The sequence below is a fragment of the Acomys minous genome, assembly GCF_964271855.1.
Source record: "Acomys minous genome assembly, chromosome: 14".
Lineage (NCBI taxonomy): Eukaryota > Metazoa > Chordata > Mammalia > Rodentia > Muridae > Acomys > Acomys minous.
The window spans coordinates 78,330,253-78,351,667 of NC_140496.1; the positions used below are offsets into that span (position 1 = coordinate 78,330,253).

The following is a 21,415-nucleotide window of genomic DNA, read 5'->3' on the forward strand; positions in this document are numbered from 1 at the left end:
GATTATATATATATATATATATATATATATATATATATATATATATATATATATGTTTGAAATCTGAAAAACTTAAGTATTTCAGTTAACAGATACCCAACCTGAATTTCTTTATAAGAAAATGTCATGATGACGTTTGGGCTTTTCCAGGCACCTCTTGTTTAAAACATCTTTGCAGTTATTTCATAGAATGTCTCATGCGCTGCCACTGGTCAGCTTTCTGAGGGCAGAAGATACAAGCCTGCACAAAGTCCTGGACCTCCTATTCTGGAGGTGGCAGACAGATGACAATAAGAAAGACAACCAAGTCAGTTGTGTTAGACTGAGTTTTGTGCTAAGGAAGAAAAGGCTTCTCCGGGAAGGGAGCTGGAAGAGGTTGGGGTAAAGGAGCTGGGCAGAGAATGCGCCTTCAGAGTGGAAAGGCCAGACAGTGGAGGTCAAAGGGAAAAAGGAACTAGTGAGGTTTGCTGGGAAGTAAGAGCATCCCTCTGCTGTAGAGAAACAGTGGGGGGGGGGGGCATCGGGACTGCTGAGAGCCACAGGCTCGGCTGCTGCTGGAGTCTAGCCCCTGACAGGAGAGGGTGGGGCAGGGGCAGGTCTCGTGGGGCCTGTGTGCCAGAGCAAAGGCTAGAGTTTGTGCAGAAGGCATCTGGAAGCTGTCTGAGGTTCACGCTGGACTCCTCGCTGCTAGTGGACAGAAGGGGAAAGAAATGGCAGGTGGGAGGCCATTCGAGCGTTCAGATGATGGGTTGGGAGTTTGGACCTTCCAGAGATAGCAGGAGACTTGGGGAGGAGGGAGAAATGGTCAAAGTAATAAGAAGGTAGAGCTAGATTTCCTGGCTCACAATTGCCTGTCACTCCAGTTCCTCTGATGGCCTCTTCTGACATCCATGGACACCCTGTGCCCCCAACACACACACTCACACGCAGCCATACATATGCAGAAGTAAAAATAAATCTTTTTAAAAAGGCAAAAATCAACGGCTAAGTTTAAATAACATATGGGGCAAAATAAATTCTCCTGGAAATTAAAGAGATGTTTTTGCTTTGTTTTACTTTTTGTTTTTCACACTTTTCTCAGTTAACATATTTTATCTAGTAGTACTTTAAAATACTTACATATAAAAATTAAGACACTGCCCTCCCTTCTCACCCCTCCCCCTTTTGTTTTTTTGAGACAGGGTTTCTCTGTGTAGGCCTGGCTGTCCTGGGATGCACTCTGTAGACCAGGTTGGCCTCGAACTCACAGAGATCCACCTGCCTTTGCCTCCCCAGTGCTAGGATTAAATGTGTGTATCCCCAACATTCCTTTTTTTTTTTTTTTTTTTTTGGTTTTTCGAGACAGGGTCTCTCTGTGCAGCCTGGCTATCCTGGAGTAGCTTTGTAGACCAGGCTGGCCTCAGACTCACAGCGATCCGCCTGCCTCTGCCTCCTGAGTGCTGGGATTAAAGGCGTGTGTCATCACCGCCCGGCCTAACATTCCCTTTTTTATACCATCATTCACTCCATAAATATACTGAGAACTTGTGGGTTGATTTAAATTGTCAAAAACAAACAGTGTAAATATATTAGAGAAACTCTAGTGTCAAGACTCTTTCACCTTGTTAAAAATTGTTGAGAATCATTTTTAAAAATCCTTTAGTTATATGAGTTATACTCATTGTATTGGAAATTAAAATGGAGAAGTTATTTGTGTGTGTGTGTGTGTGTGTGTGTGTGTGTGTGTGTATGTGTGTGTGTGTGTGTGCCCCCACGTGTGTACACTTGTGGAGGCTAAGGTAAATGTTGAATGTCTTCCTAGATTTCCCTTCACCTTATATGTTGAGGCAGGGTCTCTTGGTGACCCATTTTGGCTAGTCTGGTTAGCCACCTTGCCCCCGGGACTTCTATCTCTAGGATTACAAGCAGGCCCATGTATGCCCAGCTTTTACATGGTTTCTGGGGTTAACACAGAGGGTGGTATCTCCCCAGCCAACAACACAGGAATTTTTATTTTATTTTATTATTTTATTTATTTGTTTGTTTGTTTATTTAAGTATTTATTTTTGAGACAAGGTTTCTCTGTGTAGCCTTAGCTGTCCTGAACTCACTTTGCAGACCAGGCTGGCTTCGAACTCACAGCCATCTTCCTACCTCTGCCTCCCAAGTGCTGGGATTACAGGCATGGGCCACCTCACCATGCACTGTTGCTTTTTTTTGGGGGGGGGGCAGGGTGGGAGTTTTAAATGTTTTCATTTTATTTTATGACATTTTATGTTTACTTAGTGTATTCATTTGAAATGAACAATAAGCCTATTATGCACAAACATAAAGTGCATATTTTTAATGAAACAATTCGCATTTAGTGGTAGGAATGGCTTTGTGCTATGTTTCACAAATGTCTTTAGTATCTAGCTGCTGAAGAAACCCAACCCCACTTCGGTGTGTGGTTCAAAAGGGCCGAAGTACACTGTCGTCAGAGAATTACAGATGCCTGCTGATGCCAGCCTAGACCTGGGAGGTTGCCCTGCCTGGGAGGCTGACTGGGCCATGGACTCTGAAGCCTCACCCATGAACCCTGGTACTACTCTGTTCCTTTAAGATCTGTCCATCTGTCTGTCTGTCAGTTTGAGTGAGTGGTGCTGCCACGCGCTGGATAGTTGAAGGCCCTTGGTCATGGAGTCAGGCAGATCTCCACATCTCTCACTGTATCCTAACAGGATGCCTTAGCTGATAATCCTCAATACTCTTCCCAGAAAAGTCATTCACACGTGGGCAAGCTCTGAACCGCTTGGTGCTCACTCTAAGTCCTTCAAAACCCCAGTGCTCGCGTGACAGCTCACAGATACTATTAGTTGATTTCCTTGAAGAAACAGAGCACTTTGTTCAGCCCCACACACTCAACCCCCAGAAGATGTCTGCTAGTTAAACGCTCAAGTGAGAACACCTGTAGTTTGTTAGCTAGACCGTGGCATTGCACGATAGCGCAGCCCTTCATCGGCGATGCAGGCCACAGGTGTGCTCGTCCCAGGCAGCCACTGTACCATATACCCTGAGCCTTATCTCAGTAAGGAGAGGGTAGTGTCTTAGGTTGGAACTGCCTCTGTTTTCTTACACAGTGTGGACCTGGGACGGTCAGGAGTGGAGACGGGATCGGGACAGCTGGTGCCTCTGCCTCACGTCCTCTTAAGGAAGCTGCATAGCTTTTGCCCCATCAGTGTGACTGTTGACTCAGTGTAACAGGCGAAGAAGTCCTCGGCAGTATTGTGAAAAGAAGTTTTGGTCTCTTGGACCTTGGACTAGGGGATATCCTGGCATTTAAGAACTGTAGAAATACTAAGGCTGCAAATAAATAGCCTTTTACTGTTTATCTAAGTACACTGCGCCCTCTCCATCTCAGCCTTAACTAAGAGCGGCATCTGTATTTAAAGACTGATTATTAATAGAGAGAAGAGATTAAACTTGTATTTAAAAGTAAGAGGAAGGTCTCTGCCAAGGGCCTGCTCCTTACAATGGGGCGAACTGTGTGCCCTGTGTGACTCCGAACTGTTGGACACAGCTGAGTCATTAATCACTGTTTACTGTGAAGAGCTGGGCCGGAAACAGTTGCTATTCTCTAATTACTTTATATTAAAGCTGTGAAGACCCAAATTTAGTTGAGGCCAAGGCCCGATTCACAGCAAAGACGTTACGCTTGGAGTAAAAGGCTACATTCACTCAGGGGGGTGGATTTAGTGGAGTTTAGCAAGCTGGAAACACGCAGTGGTCCCCAGTCCTTAAGTTGTCATCAGTTGCCCGAGCGCGCTTGCTCGCTCTGTGCTCTCTCGGGGGTAGATGAGCTGGCCAGCCTCCATCCTCTCCTCTCTGTGAATGAGATAACGATGTGTCAGACCCTGAGAATGAAAACATACTGTTTGGCCCTCTGAGGCAATTTCCCAGCTCTCTCCAGATGGCATCTAATTGTTTCTTGAATGACCTCAGTGTCCAGGCTGCAGGAACCTGGTCCGAGAGGCCACTGCACATATTTATTAGCTTGTGGATGAGAACTTACTACATAAAGCCTCCATTCACCCTCTCCAAAGAGCTCTCTGTGCCGAAGAAGCGCCAAAGCTGATGGACTGCTTCCTGTGCCCCCAGGCTCCAGCTGGCCTCTGGTTTTTCCCAGGCCCAGGTGGCTGTGTTAGGAGAGGGGGGGTCTGTGTGCTTGGCTAAAGCCATCCTGCAGGGACTCCCCCTCCCTTCTGTGTCCCCGTGGTCTTTAGTGAAGTAGGCTGGACCTGAGCACTGTGGGCTGGGAATTCAAGCCTTCTGCCTCGCCCGCCTCCTCCCAGTTTGAGATACCAGGTTGTTGGCAACTAAGGGAGCAAGATGCTTATTTGCGTCAATGTGAGAACCGGTTCCGCCTTAGTTTCATTTCTGCTGTTGAAGTAAAGGTTTTGTTTGGCTTTATGGTTCCGGTTTATAGTCTGCTGCTTCCAGGAAGTCTAGGCAAGAACTTGAGGCAGTTGGTCACAACACATCCAAGAAGAGAGAGAGAGAGAGAGAGAGAGAGAGAGAGAGAGAGAGAGAGAGAGAGAGAACGTGCTATCGCGAAGGGCCTGGGTGGAACAGTCTGGTAAGGAAAACACCCTGGGGATGTCTCCTGAGTCTGCCTCTCTCAGTGTAGTAGATGTGTTTTCTAGACCAGCTTTGGGCACGGATCACACAGTGAAAGCTTAGCCTCCTCAGGCAGGTCATATGTCCACTCTGGGACAGCTTAGTGTCCAATATTCTGACTGGTTTACACATCCATCGCTAGGGTAAATATCACAAGCTTTGAGCTATGAGAGCCACTGTCAGAATTTGATGGTTAGGTCCACCTTTGACCTGAGGTGTGCTTAGAGTTCATCAGTCGCGGATAAGCAGGAGGCAGTAGACACACACCTCCACCCCTCTGAGGCTGCCACCTGCTTGTCTCAGAACTCTGAGACTTGGAAGGTTCCAGGAAGTCTGCTAAGTGACTGAACCCCCATCAGAAAAAGCAGGCTCAAGCCCCAACTTATCAGTCCAGCCAATGGGAGAAGGGACAGGAAGTTCTCACAGCCGGGGAACATTTGAAAATGCTGTCTTATGCCAAATCAGCACGCCAGCCATCCGTGCCCTATCTCTGATTGATGTGTCCCCTTTTTCTGTAGAATCATATATTAAAAACTGCCTCGTTTTCACTAGTCTCTTGAATTTGTTATGATCATATTTTCAACATCACCATCTGCTATTTACATATTTCCTCATAAATGTTTAGGATCATAGTAGGCTATTTTTCTAATTCTCTCTGTCTCCTTGGGATACACATATAATGTGTTGACACGTGGCGGCTAAAGTTTGCGGAAATGCCTCGTCCTTCTGCTTTTGTGTTCTTAAGACCTGTACACAGCCTTCTGTAGTTTCATTCGCTTTGGGTTTAATTATGGGCTGGATACCCACTGCCTCCCTTTCATGGTGGCCACTATTGCAGAGAAGTAGACGTGGGACCTTTGTGAGAACCGAGCATCACTTTGTTGTCTGGCGTGTGTCCTTGGAAAGAGTCCCACATCTGTTACCACCAGTGACCCAACCCTAAGACACGGTGTTCCAGAGAATTATCTAGGTCAGTTCCTGCTGCTCACCCCCTTCCGCCATCCGGCCCTCCCACCTGTGTGGGAAGGAACACTTCAGGTGCACAGGGACTGGGTGCGGGGTTGGAGGTACTGAACTAGCCTTTGAACATGGGCAAGAACAATCCATGGTCCCCACCCTAGGCACCGAGTAAAGAAAACATTGACCTTCTAGATGTTACTTCTGAAGATCTTGGGCTTGGCAGCAAACAAGGAAGTAAGGCCGCCGATCAATTCAGTGTCTTGCAGGGAGCGTTCAGATCTGGCCTTTTGCCATCAAGGGCGCAGGCTGTATCTCTATACACAGAGGTGTTCCTGGCCTTCACTCCACCCCTGAGGTTCTGCTGCCTCCTGGTCCTGAGATTCTGATCTCAGCATCCTCGGTCAATGCACTGCACTTTCCTGTCAGTTATATGCTGCCCAGCATCCCTGACGTTCCAGACGAGCCCTCAGCCTGTGCTGCAGGACTGACTGTCGCTGGATGAAGGGAGGTCTGCCTTCTGGAGTTGCTTCCGATTAGACTGTCCTGGCAGATGGGTGTGATGGGCTTCCATTAGCACATCAGATGAAGCAGGTTCTGGCTTGCTTTTATTATTGACTCTAAGACCTGCTGGTTGGCCCTCACAGAATGGCGATAATGATGCTGGTCTCCTGGTGTGTTAAATGAGACACGGGTAGAATTCTCTGTAGAAATACTGTCTCCTGGGAACCTCACTAGGAAATGAGGTAGAAAGATGTCAACAACTTCCTACATAAGCTCCCCACATGCGTGGCTGCCAATGGGTCACTGAGATCAGACTTGTATATTTTCCATATTTACTGTGATAGGCAGCAAGGCCCTTCCGCCGGAGGAGGGAAAGCAGGAAATCTACTTCACAGCCATAAGGGGGCCTCGATACTGCTTGCCTAGATCATCTTCTTACCTGTCACAGCCCTGCCAAGCCAAACTGTGTCCATGGTAACCAGACAAGTGGTTTATATCCTCAGTCACGTTCATGACCACTAGGATATTTTGTTCACATCCTTCCTACTGGCTAGTGAAAGTCTTTCTGCATCTCAGGCCCGTGACGTGGCCCAGCAGGCAAAGGCACCTGCCATCAGGCCTGATGGCTTAAGGTTGATCCCCAGGGTCCATAAGGTGAAGAAGAGAAAAGATTTCTATATGCATGTACAGCACACCCACCCACACTTCTCTCTCTCTTTCTCTCTCTCTCTCTCTCTCTCTCTCTCTCTCTCTCTCTCAATCTCTCATACTCACATACTCTCACACATACTAACTAAGCAAATAAATGAATAGATAAACAAAATTGCTTTTTTAAGTGAAAAAACAATCAGTGGGGACTTCTAGGTCACTAAGTGTCTGAGGATTGAGAATCAGCATAACCCATTTCTCTGATGAGCAGATCATCCCCCAGTAGTTTGTAGGGATCACAGGAACCATACCTCTCTCTCTCTCTCTCTCTCTCTCTCTCTCTCTCTCTCTCTCTCTCACACACACACACACACACACACACACACACACACACACACACACACACACACAGTTAAAAACTCCTAATCCAGACTGATTCTTAGAGCTATTTTGGCAGAATGATGCAGGATCAGGGATTGTATTCATCAGATGATAATACTCAGGATATTGCTAACATGACATGACACAAGGCCGTTTTCCCACGGAAGTGTTTCTTTCAGGTGGCTAAAATGTAGTGAGAAAGGATTCATTAGACTGTGTTCTGTCATGGTTGGAGTGAGTGCAGTCTTACCTGGTGCCTGCCTGCCCCTTACTCCAGCAGTCTTACATTCCTTGACGGCCAGTTGGTCCTTTCAGCATTCGGTAGCCTCTGTAGGCGGTGGTGGAGTGGGATGGCATAGGAGGAATTCCCTGTGACTGGAGGATTCCTGCTGTCACAGGCTTAAGCGGAAGGGGTGGAGGCAGAGGATAGCTTCTCAGGGATACAGACAGGCAGTATAAAGAAGGGTGGGGTGGGCGGGGACACAGCCATCATGGGGCTAGACCCAGCATGGTTCTAGAAATAATTGATATCAGACAACCCAGTAATATGGACCAGAGCAGTATGAAGAAATTAGGCACTTGGGAGTTGGTTCTCCCGGGAATCTAAGTAGAAGCCAAAGATCTGTTGTCATGGCAACAGCCACCCAGCACGGAGGTGTTGATGGAGTGAGATTGGCAGGGCAGCAGGTCAGAACGGTAGACTGAAGAATAATTCTGTGGCCAGAATATTACAGGGACAATAAAAGGGGTGGAGGTACCACCCAGGTCCCAGGAGGATTGTCCGTAGGTGCTCAGTAAGATTTGCTGGGACAGGGGTGTCCTGTTTAGAGCTTAGAAGTAGTAGATGGGCCCTGGTGTGTGTGTGTGTGTGTGTGTGTGTGTGTGTGTGTGTGTGTGTGTGTGTGTGTGTGTATGGAGGTAGATGCTGTGTATATATTTCCTGCCTGTTTCCACAAACAGCCCATCAAATGACAAAGATCCAGGAGACTATCTGAGAGGCCTGAGCAAGGGTGATCAAGATCCTCGTGTAATTTTGATTTTCAGGTTCTAAACTTGAGGATTAAAGTATACTTTTAAGGCTATGTATTCTTGACCATCTCCTCTTTATTCCCAGTTTACAATTTTCAGAAGGGTCCCCAGCACCAGCAGCAGCCAGGCAGTGACCTTACCTATCTTCTCTGAGGACTCAGGTCTGCCTCTGAGAGTAGGCGGTAGAGGGCGTTTTCTTGTGCCTTTCTTTAAAGAGGAAAAGCAGCTCACATTTGCTGACCATACCTTCCATGTGTTGGGGGACAGGCTGTGTATTGTTATCTCATTTGATGCCTAGGATCACCTGGTAAGTTTGGGGGTGCATGCTGAGGTTTTGAGAGGTGAAATAATCTCCCAAGATCACTCGGCTAGCTATTGGCGCTGCATTCTCTAGCCCGGAGTGTGTTCAGAGCCTCTTTAGAGCCATATCGATGTCTGTCTCACAGCCCAGTGTCAAGGTGCCAATGTACAGAAGGGCCTGTAAAGTGGGAAGGATCTCAGCTCCTCCTGGTGGGGGTGGGGCACTCCCTGAAAGCTGCTTCACACAGAGGGGCCTCTGTGCCACTTTGATAGTCTTTGCCCATTGTCAGCTATTCATGTTGTTCACACTTATTAAAGAACAAGGTGATGTGCGCAGCAGAGAAAGCCCAGAAGTGGAGATGACAGAAACACACTTTGCTCTGAGTGTGATGTCTGCACGGTCAGTGTGCAAGGGGAGGTATCCTGGCAAAGTAAGTGGTGAGCCACCTTGGGTGGGTTAGACTCCCCAGGGGCTTACAGGGGATATACAGGAGCCCCCGGAAAAGTTATGTCAAGCATCAAATCCGCCTCTTCGCCTGGGAAGATGGACCATGGCTTTCTACTAAGGGATGCTCAAGACTGCCAGATTCCCAGAGGCTACGGTTTGAGAAGTTGATACATCCTATGCTACCCTACTATTCCTACTTCTGCTTTTGTTTTGTTGGGAGTGTAGGAGTGCACCACCACATCCAATTTATGCGGTGCTGGGGGATGGAATTCTGCTCTTCATTTGTGCTAAGCAAATACTTTGCTGGGGCTCGAGCGATGGCTCAGAGGTTAAGGGCACTTACTTATCTTCCAGAGGTCCTGAGTTCAATTCCCAGCAACACATGGTGGCTCACAACCATCTATAATCGGCTCTGATGTCAGGTGCAGGCAGAGCACTGTATACATAACAATAAATAAATCTTAAAAAAAAAAAAGAAAGAAAATACTTTGCTAAGTGAGTTACACCACCTGCATGTGCACATTCTTTTTATTTTACCTTAACGCCACAGTATAGAAACAGAAGCGGGTGAAATGAAGCGTTTCTGAGCAGACACCAGGAAATAATAGGTCTTTGCGATGGGGTGATATATGGGGTAGGATTATACAAGATCACAGCAAGAAAGAAAACTCAAGGCTGCCTGCCCATCGCTTCACATTACTCAGTTATGCAACTTTAATAGCTATTTGGAGAATCATAAACTCGTTGCGGGGAGGGGCAGGGACCTGGCGTGCAATAGAAAGAAATCTATTTGGGAAGATGGTACTTGGTCTCTTTGTGTTGGGCAGATCAATACATTTCCTGAAAGAGACCGTTTAATGGCCATCTTCCTTCATCCCCCCTGAGGAATCTGGAGGAAACTGTCAACCTGAGATGCAGATGCCTGAGTGTCTGTGTCTGTCCCAGTGCAGAGCCTGCTTCTAGAGGCCCTGCATCCACCAGGGCACAGGAGGTGCTTGTGGACCCAGAGCAACAGAGACCTCCACAGCACTGCCTGCTCTCTGCCCACCGCATCCAGCTGGCATTCCTGTTTGGAGCAAGGACAGACTGTCATTTGCACAGAGGGTAATATGCTGGGCTATTTTCAACAGCCTTAGCTGCTCTGTCTGGCCTGAAGACATCTTGGCCTCTTCTCCAGTCTTATCCTTTCTGGGTGGTATCTGAGACCATCTGTGTCCCATCAGGCCCCGTGGCTTTTTGTGTGAGGGTGTGCCTGAGAAATCACATCAGCTTCTCCTGCCCTACAGATGCTCCTCAGCTTAGGGCTGAGTGATGGCCCAAGGACCTGACCAGAAGGTTAAACTGTCCTAACTCGAAAAGGAACTTAATAATATCCTTGACCTTCCAGGCGTCTCAGCTTAGCACAGCCTAACCCTGAATATTTAGTTAGCCTACAGCACGAGGAAGTCCTCTAAAGCAAAGCCTATTTTTATAAGAGCATGCCCAGTGTCTTGCATAATTAACTGACTACTGTTTTGAGAGTGAAATGCAGAGTGAAGGCTGCCTATGCTCACGTTGGGACAGTTGGAAGTTGGAGGCCACCGTGTTTGTTTAGAACCAGGCAGGTGCAGACCAGGCATCTTGGGAAGCAGAGCTGCCCCGAACCTGTCCCTCATCCTGCTGCCACTTCCCAGGCATTTGCCAAGCAGTTCCAGGGGTGGGGCCATGGGGGGCGGTGGGAGTGGGTACGGATTCTGAGGAGAGTGTCACATTGCAAGGCCAAGTTACCCTTTCCCTCTTTTCAGGGACATCTGAGGCAGAGAACTGGTTTCTTTGGCCTTAATCCATAGCTCACTAAAGATGCCTTTGTTCACCAAAAGCCAGGTCACTAGGACTTGGTGGAAACCAAAAACAAACCAAAAAACAAGCCAGAAAGGATTGGTGGGATGCTGGGAGGGGAGGGAGAACTTCAGTGGTTGGGGTGTGTGTGTGTGTGTGTGTGTGTGTGTGTGTGTGTGTGTGTGTGTGTGTGTGTGTGTGTGTGAGAGAGAGAGAGAGAGAGAGAGAGAGAGAGAGAGAGAGACAGAGAGACAGAGAGAGACAGAGAGAGACAGAGAGAGAGAGACAGAGAGAGAGAGAGACAGAGACAGAAAGGAGAGACAGAAAGAGAGAGAGAGACAGAGACAGAAAGAGAGAGAGACAGAGAGAGAGAGAGAGAGACAGAGAGAGAGACAGAGAGAGAGAGAGAGAGAGAGAGAGAGAGAGAGAGAGAGAGAGACAGAAAGGAGAGAGAGACGGAAAGAGAGAGACAGAGACAGAAAGAGAGAGAGAGACAGAGAGAGAGAGAGACAGAGAGACAGAGAAGCAGAGAGAGAGAGAGAGACAGACAGACAGACAGACAGAAGAATCTTACCATCCCCATGAAAAGCTCAGCTATTTTGATCACAATGATGCTCTGGGCAGCCATTAGCTGGACCTCGCAGCAGCCCTGGATCCTGTCTTCAAGTTCACCATCACCAACAGTGAACCCCAGCACTGCTTGACAGAGACCCAGAGTAGCTCCATGACATACGCTTGATGTCTTGGGTTTGAGGCAGGAAAGGGTTGGAGGCTACAGGTAGTATTTCCCCTGACGTCCTGAACGAGAAATAGCTGCATCCATCTTCCTGCCACCATGCCCCATCAGAGAGAACATCTGTCATACTGGGGGAGCCTACTTCTACTTGGGGTGGCTCTGACCCTTTGGGAAAGCAGACTCTGCACACACTTGCTCATTTCTTGGAGCCAACGGCTGCTGCCAACAGGAAGCACATGTCTGTTGAACATGGCTGGCAAGCCACTCCGGTTTCCATGGTTACTGTGAGGGCAGGTTAGTTAGTAGGGGTACTCAAGGGAAGGCTGGCATTAAGGGCAGCTCCTTTTTATGTTTGGTGGAGGGAGAGGAAATGTCCCTTTGCCAGCTGAGACTTCTGTTTTGGACAGGGGTAGGGACAGTGTTTGATCTGAGGAGTGGGGATTTCCTGCAAGAGACCACACCAACTACCTGGCTTGGCCCTATGTCTTACCATGTGTTTCCCTTGGTACAAAGAAGCAAGCCTCTTGGGTGGCCCGACAAAAGTGTTTCAAAGCATCCCAGGACCACCCTTCCCAGAGCCCTGCTCGCTGGCCCCTTCCTTGTACTGGGATGCTATTAGAGGCTCCCTCCCCATCTGCAGAAAGGCATGATGTTTAGAAAACCCTAAGTCTGGATTTGTTTTCAATTTCATTTACCAGGATAGACATCAGTGAGGACTTCTCCAGGTTTCATCAGGTGTGCCCGCACGAGTGACAGGTTTAATTACACAGCTCTATAAAGTCTTGTATTTTGGTTTCCATGTGATCAGTTAACTGGGTTCTGCAGTCCAAAGCTGGAGTCTCTGGTCTTTTGTTCTCTGCAGAATGACGCACCATTCTGGTTCTCTGGTTCTCTGCAACTAGACTAGAAGAATCGTCGTGAAGAGAATGTGGGAGAATTGATCTGCGTGGATAGGAGACATTTCAAAGCATAACCAGGCAGGGAAGGGCACTTTGGAATCTTATGCAGTTATCATCTTTAGTTGCAAGAATACATTACTTTAGTCTCTTCTTGGCCATTTTAGAAGAAAAATAAGGTTTTCTTTTTTTTAATGCTGCTTCAGAAATTATTTTGTGTGTGTGTGGAACAAAAGCAAAATGTGTTCAGAAAACAGTTACTAAATAAGACCAAGCTGGTCTTAAATCCTGATAGAACAGTCTTTGGCCATTTTTGTAGACATTTCTTAAGTAGGACAATCCTCAGGTGACAGAGCAGTGACTCTGCAGTCACCCGAATGCCATTTTCTTGACTCAGGGCCACTGGACTACATAATTCTATGTAATTTATGTCCGTGTAATTTGCATATTTGCTTTCAAGAATGCATTTCTAGAGCTGGCAAGATGGTTCAGTAAAGGTGCTTGCCGTGCAAGCTTAGTGTCCCAGATTTAATCCCCAGAACCCGCTTAAAGCTGGAAGAAGAGAGCAAACGTCACGGAGTTCTCCTCTGAGCTGTGCACACGCACCATGATGTAAACATGCCCCACCCACAACATCACAGACACACAATAATATATAGTTGTGAAGGATACACTCTCTTTTGCTGGCGATGAGGGCTAGAATCGAGAAGCGTTTTGTTGTCCAGTCTTACTGAGTTTCCGTGCCGGAGTGAGAGTGCTCCTTTTCCTGGGCCTGGGGAATGTTTTTCCAGCTGGTTGGAGAGGTTTTTAGCCCAAAGGAGCTTGTCATTTCCTGCCAAGGGAATAACGGCCGTGAACTGAGCCCCTTCGGTGATGGCTCTTGGCCTGGCTGATGAGTCACCGCAACAAAGGTTCTCTGGAGACTTACCCTTTGAACCCATCTGATGGAAGTGACAGCAAAGGAAAGTGCTTCCTCTTGGGTGCAAGATATGGACCCTGAAGGACCCCGTTGACCCACCAACTGGACAAACGCTGGGTTCGGCCATCTCGGAAGTTGGTTTGAGGCTCACCTAACCATCTGATGGTTTGGGTGGGCCTTACAGGGCCTAGGAGCTCCCAGAACAGTCAGTCTTATCTCCAACAGAACAAGCCTGAGGGAGGACCGGAATCTCGTGTAAGGAGAAGTGGAGCCAGCTTCCCTGGCTCTTCCTCACCCTGGAGAGCCTTCGGATCCCCGAGCGAGCGCATGCTAGCCATGTCCTAGGCAGAACCTCTACCTCTTCCGGAGTGTGTGAGGCCTGTAGCTCTCTGTTTTTCCTGATGAAATACAGAAGCTGCTCGCTGGGCACTGGGCAAACAAGTTCCCATTTTTTTATGGGCGGCTCTGACCTAGGCCAAAGGCCGAGGCCTCAGAGGATTTGCCGCTAATCCCGCTTGGATATTTCTCATACCTCTCTCGTGTTTCATCCGGTGTTGTTCTCTTCTGGAATGAAAAGGTTCAGGTTCGCCCTTGGTACAAGTTTCTGCCTGGGTGAAGAAGTTTCCGGAAGCTTCAGGACACATTCTGACTTGGAAGGGGGCTTGGAGCCCCTGAAACCTAATACACAGAATGGCAGGAAAGGAAGAGCTGTGAGGCCAAAACCTGGGCTTGATTTTAAACCAAAGCAAACCAAACCAACCAAACAAGAAAACACAGCAGAAGAGCAGACCATCTTCCGTACCTGGAACGAATGAGGGAGTTTACTGCTGTCCCCCTCAAGGTGTTCTGAGGCTCTTACTAGGCCTTGAGTCTTACTAGAAAGACCTTTCTTGGTGGTGTTGAATGCACGGCTTGTTGTTGCGGAAGGGAGGGCAATTAAGTGAAGCTGAGTAATTAAAGGGAAGGACTTAAAGGGATTGCGGGGAGGAGAGCAAACAGCTGGGTCAGAAGGGAGTTTCTCAGTCCCCATCTTCCTGCGGGCTGCACGGCCAGGTGGGAAGGGCATAGGCCCTGCAGGGTGTTTGCTGACAGACTTGCTAATTAAACACCAAAAGGCAGTAGTGCTTTCCTAATAATGAGGACCGTGCCAGCGTTATCAGCTGCACGCTGCCTGCCAGGAGCATCCTAATTAAGAGTAAACAGCTCTGGAGGTGGGCATGGGACCAGGATCCTCCTGCCTGATTTCTTAGAACTTCTAAGGTTACTCCCCGGGAAAGCCACCACCCGATCACTAGCGGGGCCACCTTCCCTCAAAGGAACCTCTGTCTCACACTAGGATGGTGTGATATGTACAACTTGCCCTGCTTCTAAAAAAGCCCGAAGGGCTGCGGGGGGTGGGGGTGGGGTGAGAAGCAAACAAGGCCGCTAGGAGCAGATTGCTGTGGTGTGTTCCAGCCCTGGAAAGGGAAGGCTGCCCAGAGGGGGGTGGGGTGGGGATAACGATTTCTGCCTGGCCTCTGAATTAGGGGACAGCTAAAAGCTAAAGCATAAGCCCTCTTCTAAGAGGGGTTAGAATTTCATCAAGTCTGGTCACATGAGAATTTCTGGCACCGTGTGCATGGCAGGCTGGACACAAGCCGGCCAGAATTGAGCGAGTGGATCGTATTGGCTTCAGCAGAGGGAAAAAAGTCACAGAGTGGCCTGGGAGAAGGAGCCGACTCACTCTCGGGGCAGCTGGCTGTGGAGAGGAGCCGCAGAGCGCGGGGCTGGGGCTCCACCATCCTATGCCCCCTTCCTTTTTAACTTCAATGAAGGTGTGTGGTGTCTGGGATTGAAGACAAGATGCCTAAAGAATGCAACGCTTTCCACGCCCTCTCGGCAGCCCTGTGCTGCTTCTATCACCGCAAGTCTTTCCTTGGAGTCAAGGTAGGTGTGGCTTGGAGACTGTGATGTGCACATCTCTAATCCTTTTGGGGCTCCTGAAGACACTAGGTTTCTAGGGGACACTGGAGGAAGTTTCCATCTTGCAAATTCCATTTGGTCTGATGGATCTTCCCGAGGCCCTGATTCCCCACCCCCAAGAAAACCGAATTCAGCTATAGAGTATAGAGGCTCCTTCTCTTGTGTTTGGGACAAAACTCTGTTGTACCTGACACTTTCAGCATCCCTGGGTTGAAACTGTATGCCAAAGTAACCAAATATCACAGAGCCGGCTTTCCTTTTTTCTCTTTGTCTCTGTCTCTTTCCCCATATTCAGAATGAGTGTGAGGTGGCTGAGTTCACTTGCTCTGTTTAACCTCAGTGCTCCATTATCTGCCAGCAATATGTATAATGGACAGAGACCACAGAATATCTCCTTTTGGATTGCAGCCAGCTTCCAGAAACAGTCCAGGGTTCAGAAATGTGTTTCTCTTTCCCACTCGCATCCTAACCTTTGTGACTAGACACCAGTGCCAACGGCTTTTGCATAACGTGTCAATAGACTATGTGGGTGATTTGACTAATTTTAAAACCAAGGTCTGTGTTCTGTGTTGCCTGTCCATGATGTACTAAGAATTAATATGAACGCAGGCTTGCACCGACCTTGAGATTTGTCAGCCTTGAGAAGACCCCCACCAGCCCCAGAATGACTGCAGACCTCAATTATTCCTGGGAAACTGGAGGCTGAAAGCTCTCAAGGAATCCCACCCTGAAGTAGAGCTGCCTCTCCCGAGGGACTGAGAAACAACAATGGGGCTATGATGTTCTGGTTTGGGGTTTTTGTTTTGTTTTGTTTTGTTTTTTCTTGCTACACAAAAGCTAAACCTTGGGAAAGTGACCAGCTACAGGGAGAAAGAGGCAGCGGTAGAAAGGTACACAGTGGACGAGAAGCACACCGGCGTCCTCCGGCTCTGCTGCCTGGTTTGAGTGTTCAGAGTTACCGCTCGGTTACTCTGAAAGCTTATTTCCGCGCCTCTCCGTCAAGACCATTTGAGGAGAGCACTGAGGTGTGGATTGAACGTCTTCCTCCCCTGACTTACTGCAGAGCTCCTGTGTTATCCCAGAGGCCGGCAGTTTGCTGTGGTTTTCGACCTAAATATGGATTGTTCTGGACCGGGGTGGATGATGTCATGCCATTAACAGGATTTTTGAGTTGTCAAAGATAGACTCGGAACTCCCAAAGGGATTCAAGCACTTCAGGGATTGGCAGGGAGTTCTCCCTCGAATAGAAGACCATCCACAAGCCAGTTGCTGCTAGTTGAGATGAGCTCAGCGTTTGGTATATGGGGAATCAACCCATCACTGTCTGGCTCTCAATGAAGAGTGACTCGAATGTCCCCAAAGCCTACCCAGAAGGGGGTACATAGTGGGCTAACTGGAACCATCTGTCCTTCAGTGTATCCTTTCTTGACCTCCCCATCATGGTCAGCGCTGGTAGATGCTTCTTAGTAGAAATGAATTCCTTTCTACCCAGGTTTCTCATCCAACCCAGTTACGTGGAAGCTTCTATAACATGAGGAAAGGCTCTGAGCCATTCGCATGCCTCTCAGTCCCTCACTACAGTTCCAGCTGGGCCATCCGGATGAGTGTCCCTGTTTGGTTTTGCTTAGCTGGTTACCTGGGAGGAAATCTGCTTGTACTTAGCTTCTTCATGGTGCCAGTGTTGCCCCAATGATAACACGGGATCGTTTTATTGACTCCCACTTTAATTAAGGGGTTCAGGTCGTGCTGCTCGTAATTAGTTTCTGTTACAATTAGAATTTCAAAATTAAATTGGGATTGATTGCCTGATAACAAGGCGGAAATGCTGCTCCAGTTTGACCACGTATGCTGTTTCCCTTGGCGTGAATGTCTCATACCCAAAATAACACTGCGGTAGCCATGGTAACTTTCCATTTGGTCTAATCCATATCATCTCAGGAGAAAGCAGGGTGTTATTAATAGTGTTGGTTGTATGGGAAGAAAACTAAAAATATGAAAGTTCCTTGGTTGCATAGGAGACCAATCACACAATTACACTGTGGGAATATCTTACTTGCAGAGGTCTTCCAGAATTTAGCGTGTAGTTAGGAGCCTCATGGACATGTATAACAAAGGCCCTGGGCAGGACTGATGCGGGAGGCCAGAGAAGAGAGAATGACCAGCGCTGAACATACATTGCTGGCCCCCATCAAGAGAAGGTGATGTTGCAGCCAGGCTGAGCATTACAACTAACTCTTAACACCCCAAAGCGGTTCACAGGAGGCACCTATTTCAGAAAAGACCAGGGAATCTTCCGTCTGGGAGAAGAAGGAAGTCTTTTGCTCCAGCCCATCCAGGGGAGGGAAGCTGGTAACCAGGAGATCCCGGATCCGTGACATCAACGAGGCACACTCAAACTCGGAAGTCCTTAGCTGTTGAGCGTAGCCATGTCTGTGCCGACATCCGAACACCTTTTAGGTGGGTGGGCCTGGGAATAGGACTAAAGCCCTAAATGACTGTTGAGGTGCAATTCTCAGCTTCAAAGGACTTGCCACAAGAATGCCAGAAGACCACGGTGTCATTTGGTTACTTTGGCAAAAGGCTTTCCAACGTCTTGATGTCTGATGGGTTGTTTTCTCAGAATAAATTCTGTGAACCCAGCAGGGTGATAGTTTACGTTTTCCATAGAGCAGAGGCTGAGCCTCAGAAACAGCCTGTCTCCAATCAGTCTGTGGGGCACCGGGAAGGGAAGCCAGATGTTCTAGCCTTGAACTTAATATTCTTTCTACCATGCCATATTAGGAGACTTGAAGTCTGAACCAAGTTGCTGTCGTGCATATTAATACTTCATTTTGCATTGCAGTTGGGAAAGATACTTCAAGAAGGATATCGTGTGCACGCTACATGTGTGTGTTTAGGGGAGATACTTCTTAAAAAACAAAGCTATTTCCAGTTGCCTGGGATTTAGATGGGTGAAGAAGAAGATGGGATGGGAAAGCATTCCAGTCTTGCAGAGCAGCAGACTCCATAGCTTGAGGTATAAAAGGTGTTAGCGGAGGCTGGAGAGATGGCTCAGAGGTTAAGGGTACTGACTGCTGTTCCAAAGGTCCTGAGTTCAATTCCCAGCAACCATATGGTGGCTCACAGCCATCTATAATGTGATCTGATGCCCTCTTCTGGCCTACATGTATACCTGTATACATGTAGGCAGAGCACAGTATACATAAAAATAAGTAAATAAATCTTTTTTTTTTTTAAAGGTGTTAGCAGAAGCACTGAGGCCAGATCTAGTCACAACAGAAAGTTCGCTGAGAGGCTCACTTCACAACATGGCAGGAGACAGCAGTGTGTATAAGGAAGAATGCCCCCTCTATGTCTGCCCTGCCAGGAGCTCACTAACATTGGAGGCAGATTTCCACACCAGCTTTTATCCTACTTATTTCCTTAGTTCAGCTAAATAATAATTGACCATGGTACTTATATGGATCTTGCCTTTGCCAGATGCTTTGGCCCTAGTAGTTAGGCCCCAGTCCCTGCTCTGAGGAAGGTTCTGATCCATTTGGAGGGAACTGCTGCACTACTAGACAGGTGCTTATTGACAGGCCGGAAGGAAGCCTCGTTAACCAGTGATTTGGTAAAAGATGCCTCGGCTCCCCAGAGGGGCATGCCTGGTGTAGTCTGTGCTGGAGCGCCAGCGGCCGTGGAGGGCTCCCTGGGGAGACAGGCCTCTGCTAAGCCTAGAAGAGTTAGTAGATGGTATCCGGGGAGGAAATGAGATTTTGGATAGAGGAAGGAGTATCCGCAAAAGCCTAGACATGACAGCCAGACGTGGGCAGGGAAATAGCAGGAAGCTAGATGGCACACTGTGTCCCTTAGGGAGCTGTGGGAGGACTTTGGGTAAGAAAGGATGAAAAACCTCATTTTGGAGGCTGGCAGTGGGATCCTATTACTTCTGGCCGAGTTGTCTCTGAGGGTTGGTATTTTTGTTTTTGAGTGTGTGTGTGTGTGAGAGAGAGAGACAGAGACAGAGAGACAGAGAGACACAGAGACAGAGACAGAGAGACAGAGAGACAGAGACAGAGAGACAGAGACAGAGAGACAGAGACGAGAGACAGAGACGAGAGACAGAGACGAGAGACAGAGACAGAGAGACAGAGACAGAGACACAGAGACAGAGACACAGAGAGTGAGCTAAACTCACCATCAAACCAGCATCTGGTCCTAAGGAAGGCCAGTGTGATTCTATTGGAAAAATCCAATAGCTAGAAACTACCACACAAATGTTGAAATGCTCCCTGTTCAAAAGAGCATAAACAGATAAGCGGAGTATAGGGAATATGTGGATAAAATAGACTAGAAAGCCTTGATTAAGATCAAGCCAAGTCCAGCCCAGCGGTCTTGTCCATGAGCCATCATAGTCAGAAGGAATTGCAAGTGCAGACTCTCCCACACTGGGAAGGAACACTCTCAACATCATGAAATGCTGCCGTATAGTGCAAAACCCTTAAACTGTGTTAGGGCGTTTCATTTGGATTGGAATTCTCTTGTCTTCCCCCTGGGGGAGATTGGAAGCCTACTGAATCCACATTTCAGCCTAGATGATCACACTGGTAGCCCCGCCCCGCCCCGCCCCATGGAGTGCCAGGCGTCTGGCACTTGGTTTCATTGGATGCCTTTCTCCTGTGAGGAGCTTGTGGAGTGAAGGTCCCACTCATGTTCCTGGAGCTGATCCTTTGGTCTACGTCACCAGCATAGTCTGAGTATGAGAGACATATCCCAGCAAGGATAGTGGCTCTGTTGCCTTTGTATGGGTGCAGATACCGGTCAGCACCAGTCTCCAGAAGGTGGGAGAAGCCCTGTAGGATGAATCTTTCCAGTGGGACTCAGCTCGTCCTCCTGCTCACTTGTGCCTTCAGGCCTTAAACTGAAAGGCTCAGCACAGCTTCTTTGTCAATGGAGCCCTTTAAGTGCATTCCATTGGCATCTGGGAGCTGTGGGAGCTGTGGGGATCTGGCTTCAGTATCAGAACATGCCTGACAGAGGCTGTGTCCCTGTGTTCCCTAACCAACCTCAGAGGCTGTGTCCCTGTGCTCCCTAACCAACCTCAGAGGCTGTGTCCTGTGCTCCTAACCAACCTCAGAGGCTGTGTCCCTGTGCTCCCTAACCAACCTCAGAGGCTGTGTCCTGTGCTCCTAACCAACCTCAGAGGCTGTGTCCTGTGCCCCCTAACCAACGTCAGAGACTTGTGTCCCTGTGTTCCCTAACCAACCTCAGAGGCTATGCCCTCGTGCTCCCTAACCAACCTCAGAGGCTGTATCCTGTGCTCCTAACCAACCTCAGAGGCTGTGTCTCCATGCTCCCTAACCAATCTCAGAGTCTGGGTCCTTGTGCTCCCTAACCAACCTCAGAGGCTGTGTCCCTACCCTCCTAACCAACCCCAGAGCCTAGATCCTTCTGAAGACTTCTTTTTGTTGGCGAAACCAGAGGACAGGGTTGGGACCCTGGGAAACCCTGACAGGGATGTTAGCCTAAGCCAAACCATGGGATGGCATGGGAGATGTCAAAGAAGGGCATGTGTGTGCAGAGAAAGAACATCAGCCTAGAACTTTCAGTGGAAGTGGAAAAGACTAAGGTTAGGAGAACAGTGGAGAGGCTTCTCTGCGGTGGCTAGGGTAAAAGGTCACCAGGAGACATGTGACAGAGCCTCAGGCCCTGCTGCTAGGGTTGAAGACATTGCCGAGGATGGCGCATTTCAACTGGCCAGTAATTTGAATGTTCTGGTTAGAGAGAGGAAAGGAGTGTGTCGTAGGGTTGGATGCCACAGTGGCATCTCTGTCGTCAACTGTCATAGCCCCGGGGGGTGTTGATGCTCTCTGTCTCCAGTCACAAGAATGTGCCGACTTACTGTCTAGCTCATGAAACCTATAATCAGTGTGTTAATGTTTGTGGCTAAGGACTTTTTTTTTTTCTGGTTTCTACTGTAGATATTTGTATACTTTTATAAAGATGGTTACACGTAAAGGAATGACTGTCCCAAGTCCTGGCTTCTCACTAAGGGACTGGAGGAACCGTCAGCAGGTTCCCACCCTGAGCTCATCTGTCCCAGCCAGCGCCATCCACCCACTGCATCCAGACCTAGAGTGTACGAGGGACACAGAGGCTGGGGGTCTACCCGGAAGGAGCCTCTCCATGGCTGCGGGGGC

At 48.4% G+C, this 21,415-nt stretch overlaps 1 protein-coding gene and 1 long non-coding RNA gene across 7 annotated transcripts in view; one reads left to right on the plus strand and one right to left on the minus strand.

The window, feature by feature from the left end:
• BCAR3 (BCAR3 adaptor protein, NSP family member) overlaps nt 1-21,415 on the plus strand; it is a 239,727-nt gene that overhangs the window by 178,848 nt on the left and 39,464 nt on the right. Inside the window, exon 1 of one of the 5 annotated variants that reach the window (XM_084757819.1) lies at nt 14,785-15,197. The exons of the other annotated variants lie outside the window; for them this stretch is intronic. Within the exon in view, the coding sequence (XP_084613945.1) occupies nt 15,114-15,197 (84 nt within the window). The 5' untranslated portion in view covers nt 14,785-15,113. Of the gene's footprint in view, nt 1-14,784; nt 15,198-21,415 lie in introns of those variants that run through there. 5 annotated transcript variants of the gene reach the window in all.
• Nucleotides 1,723-14,703, minus strand: LOC311583890. Of its 2 annotated transcripts, XR_014774706.1 has the most exons (4): nt 14,074-14,703; nt 13,084-13,949; nt 11,295-12,354; nt 1,723-3,843 (listed from the first exon to the last, which is right to left on the minus strand). It is a non-coding gene; the product is annotated as an uncharacterized lncRNA (long non-coding RNA). The 2 variants fall into 2 exon arrangements; XR_014774707.1 differs by lacking the exon at nt 1,723-3,843 and having other exon boundaries at nt 12,320-13,184; nt 13,281-13,949.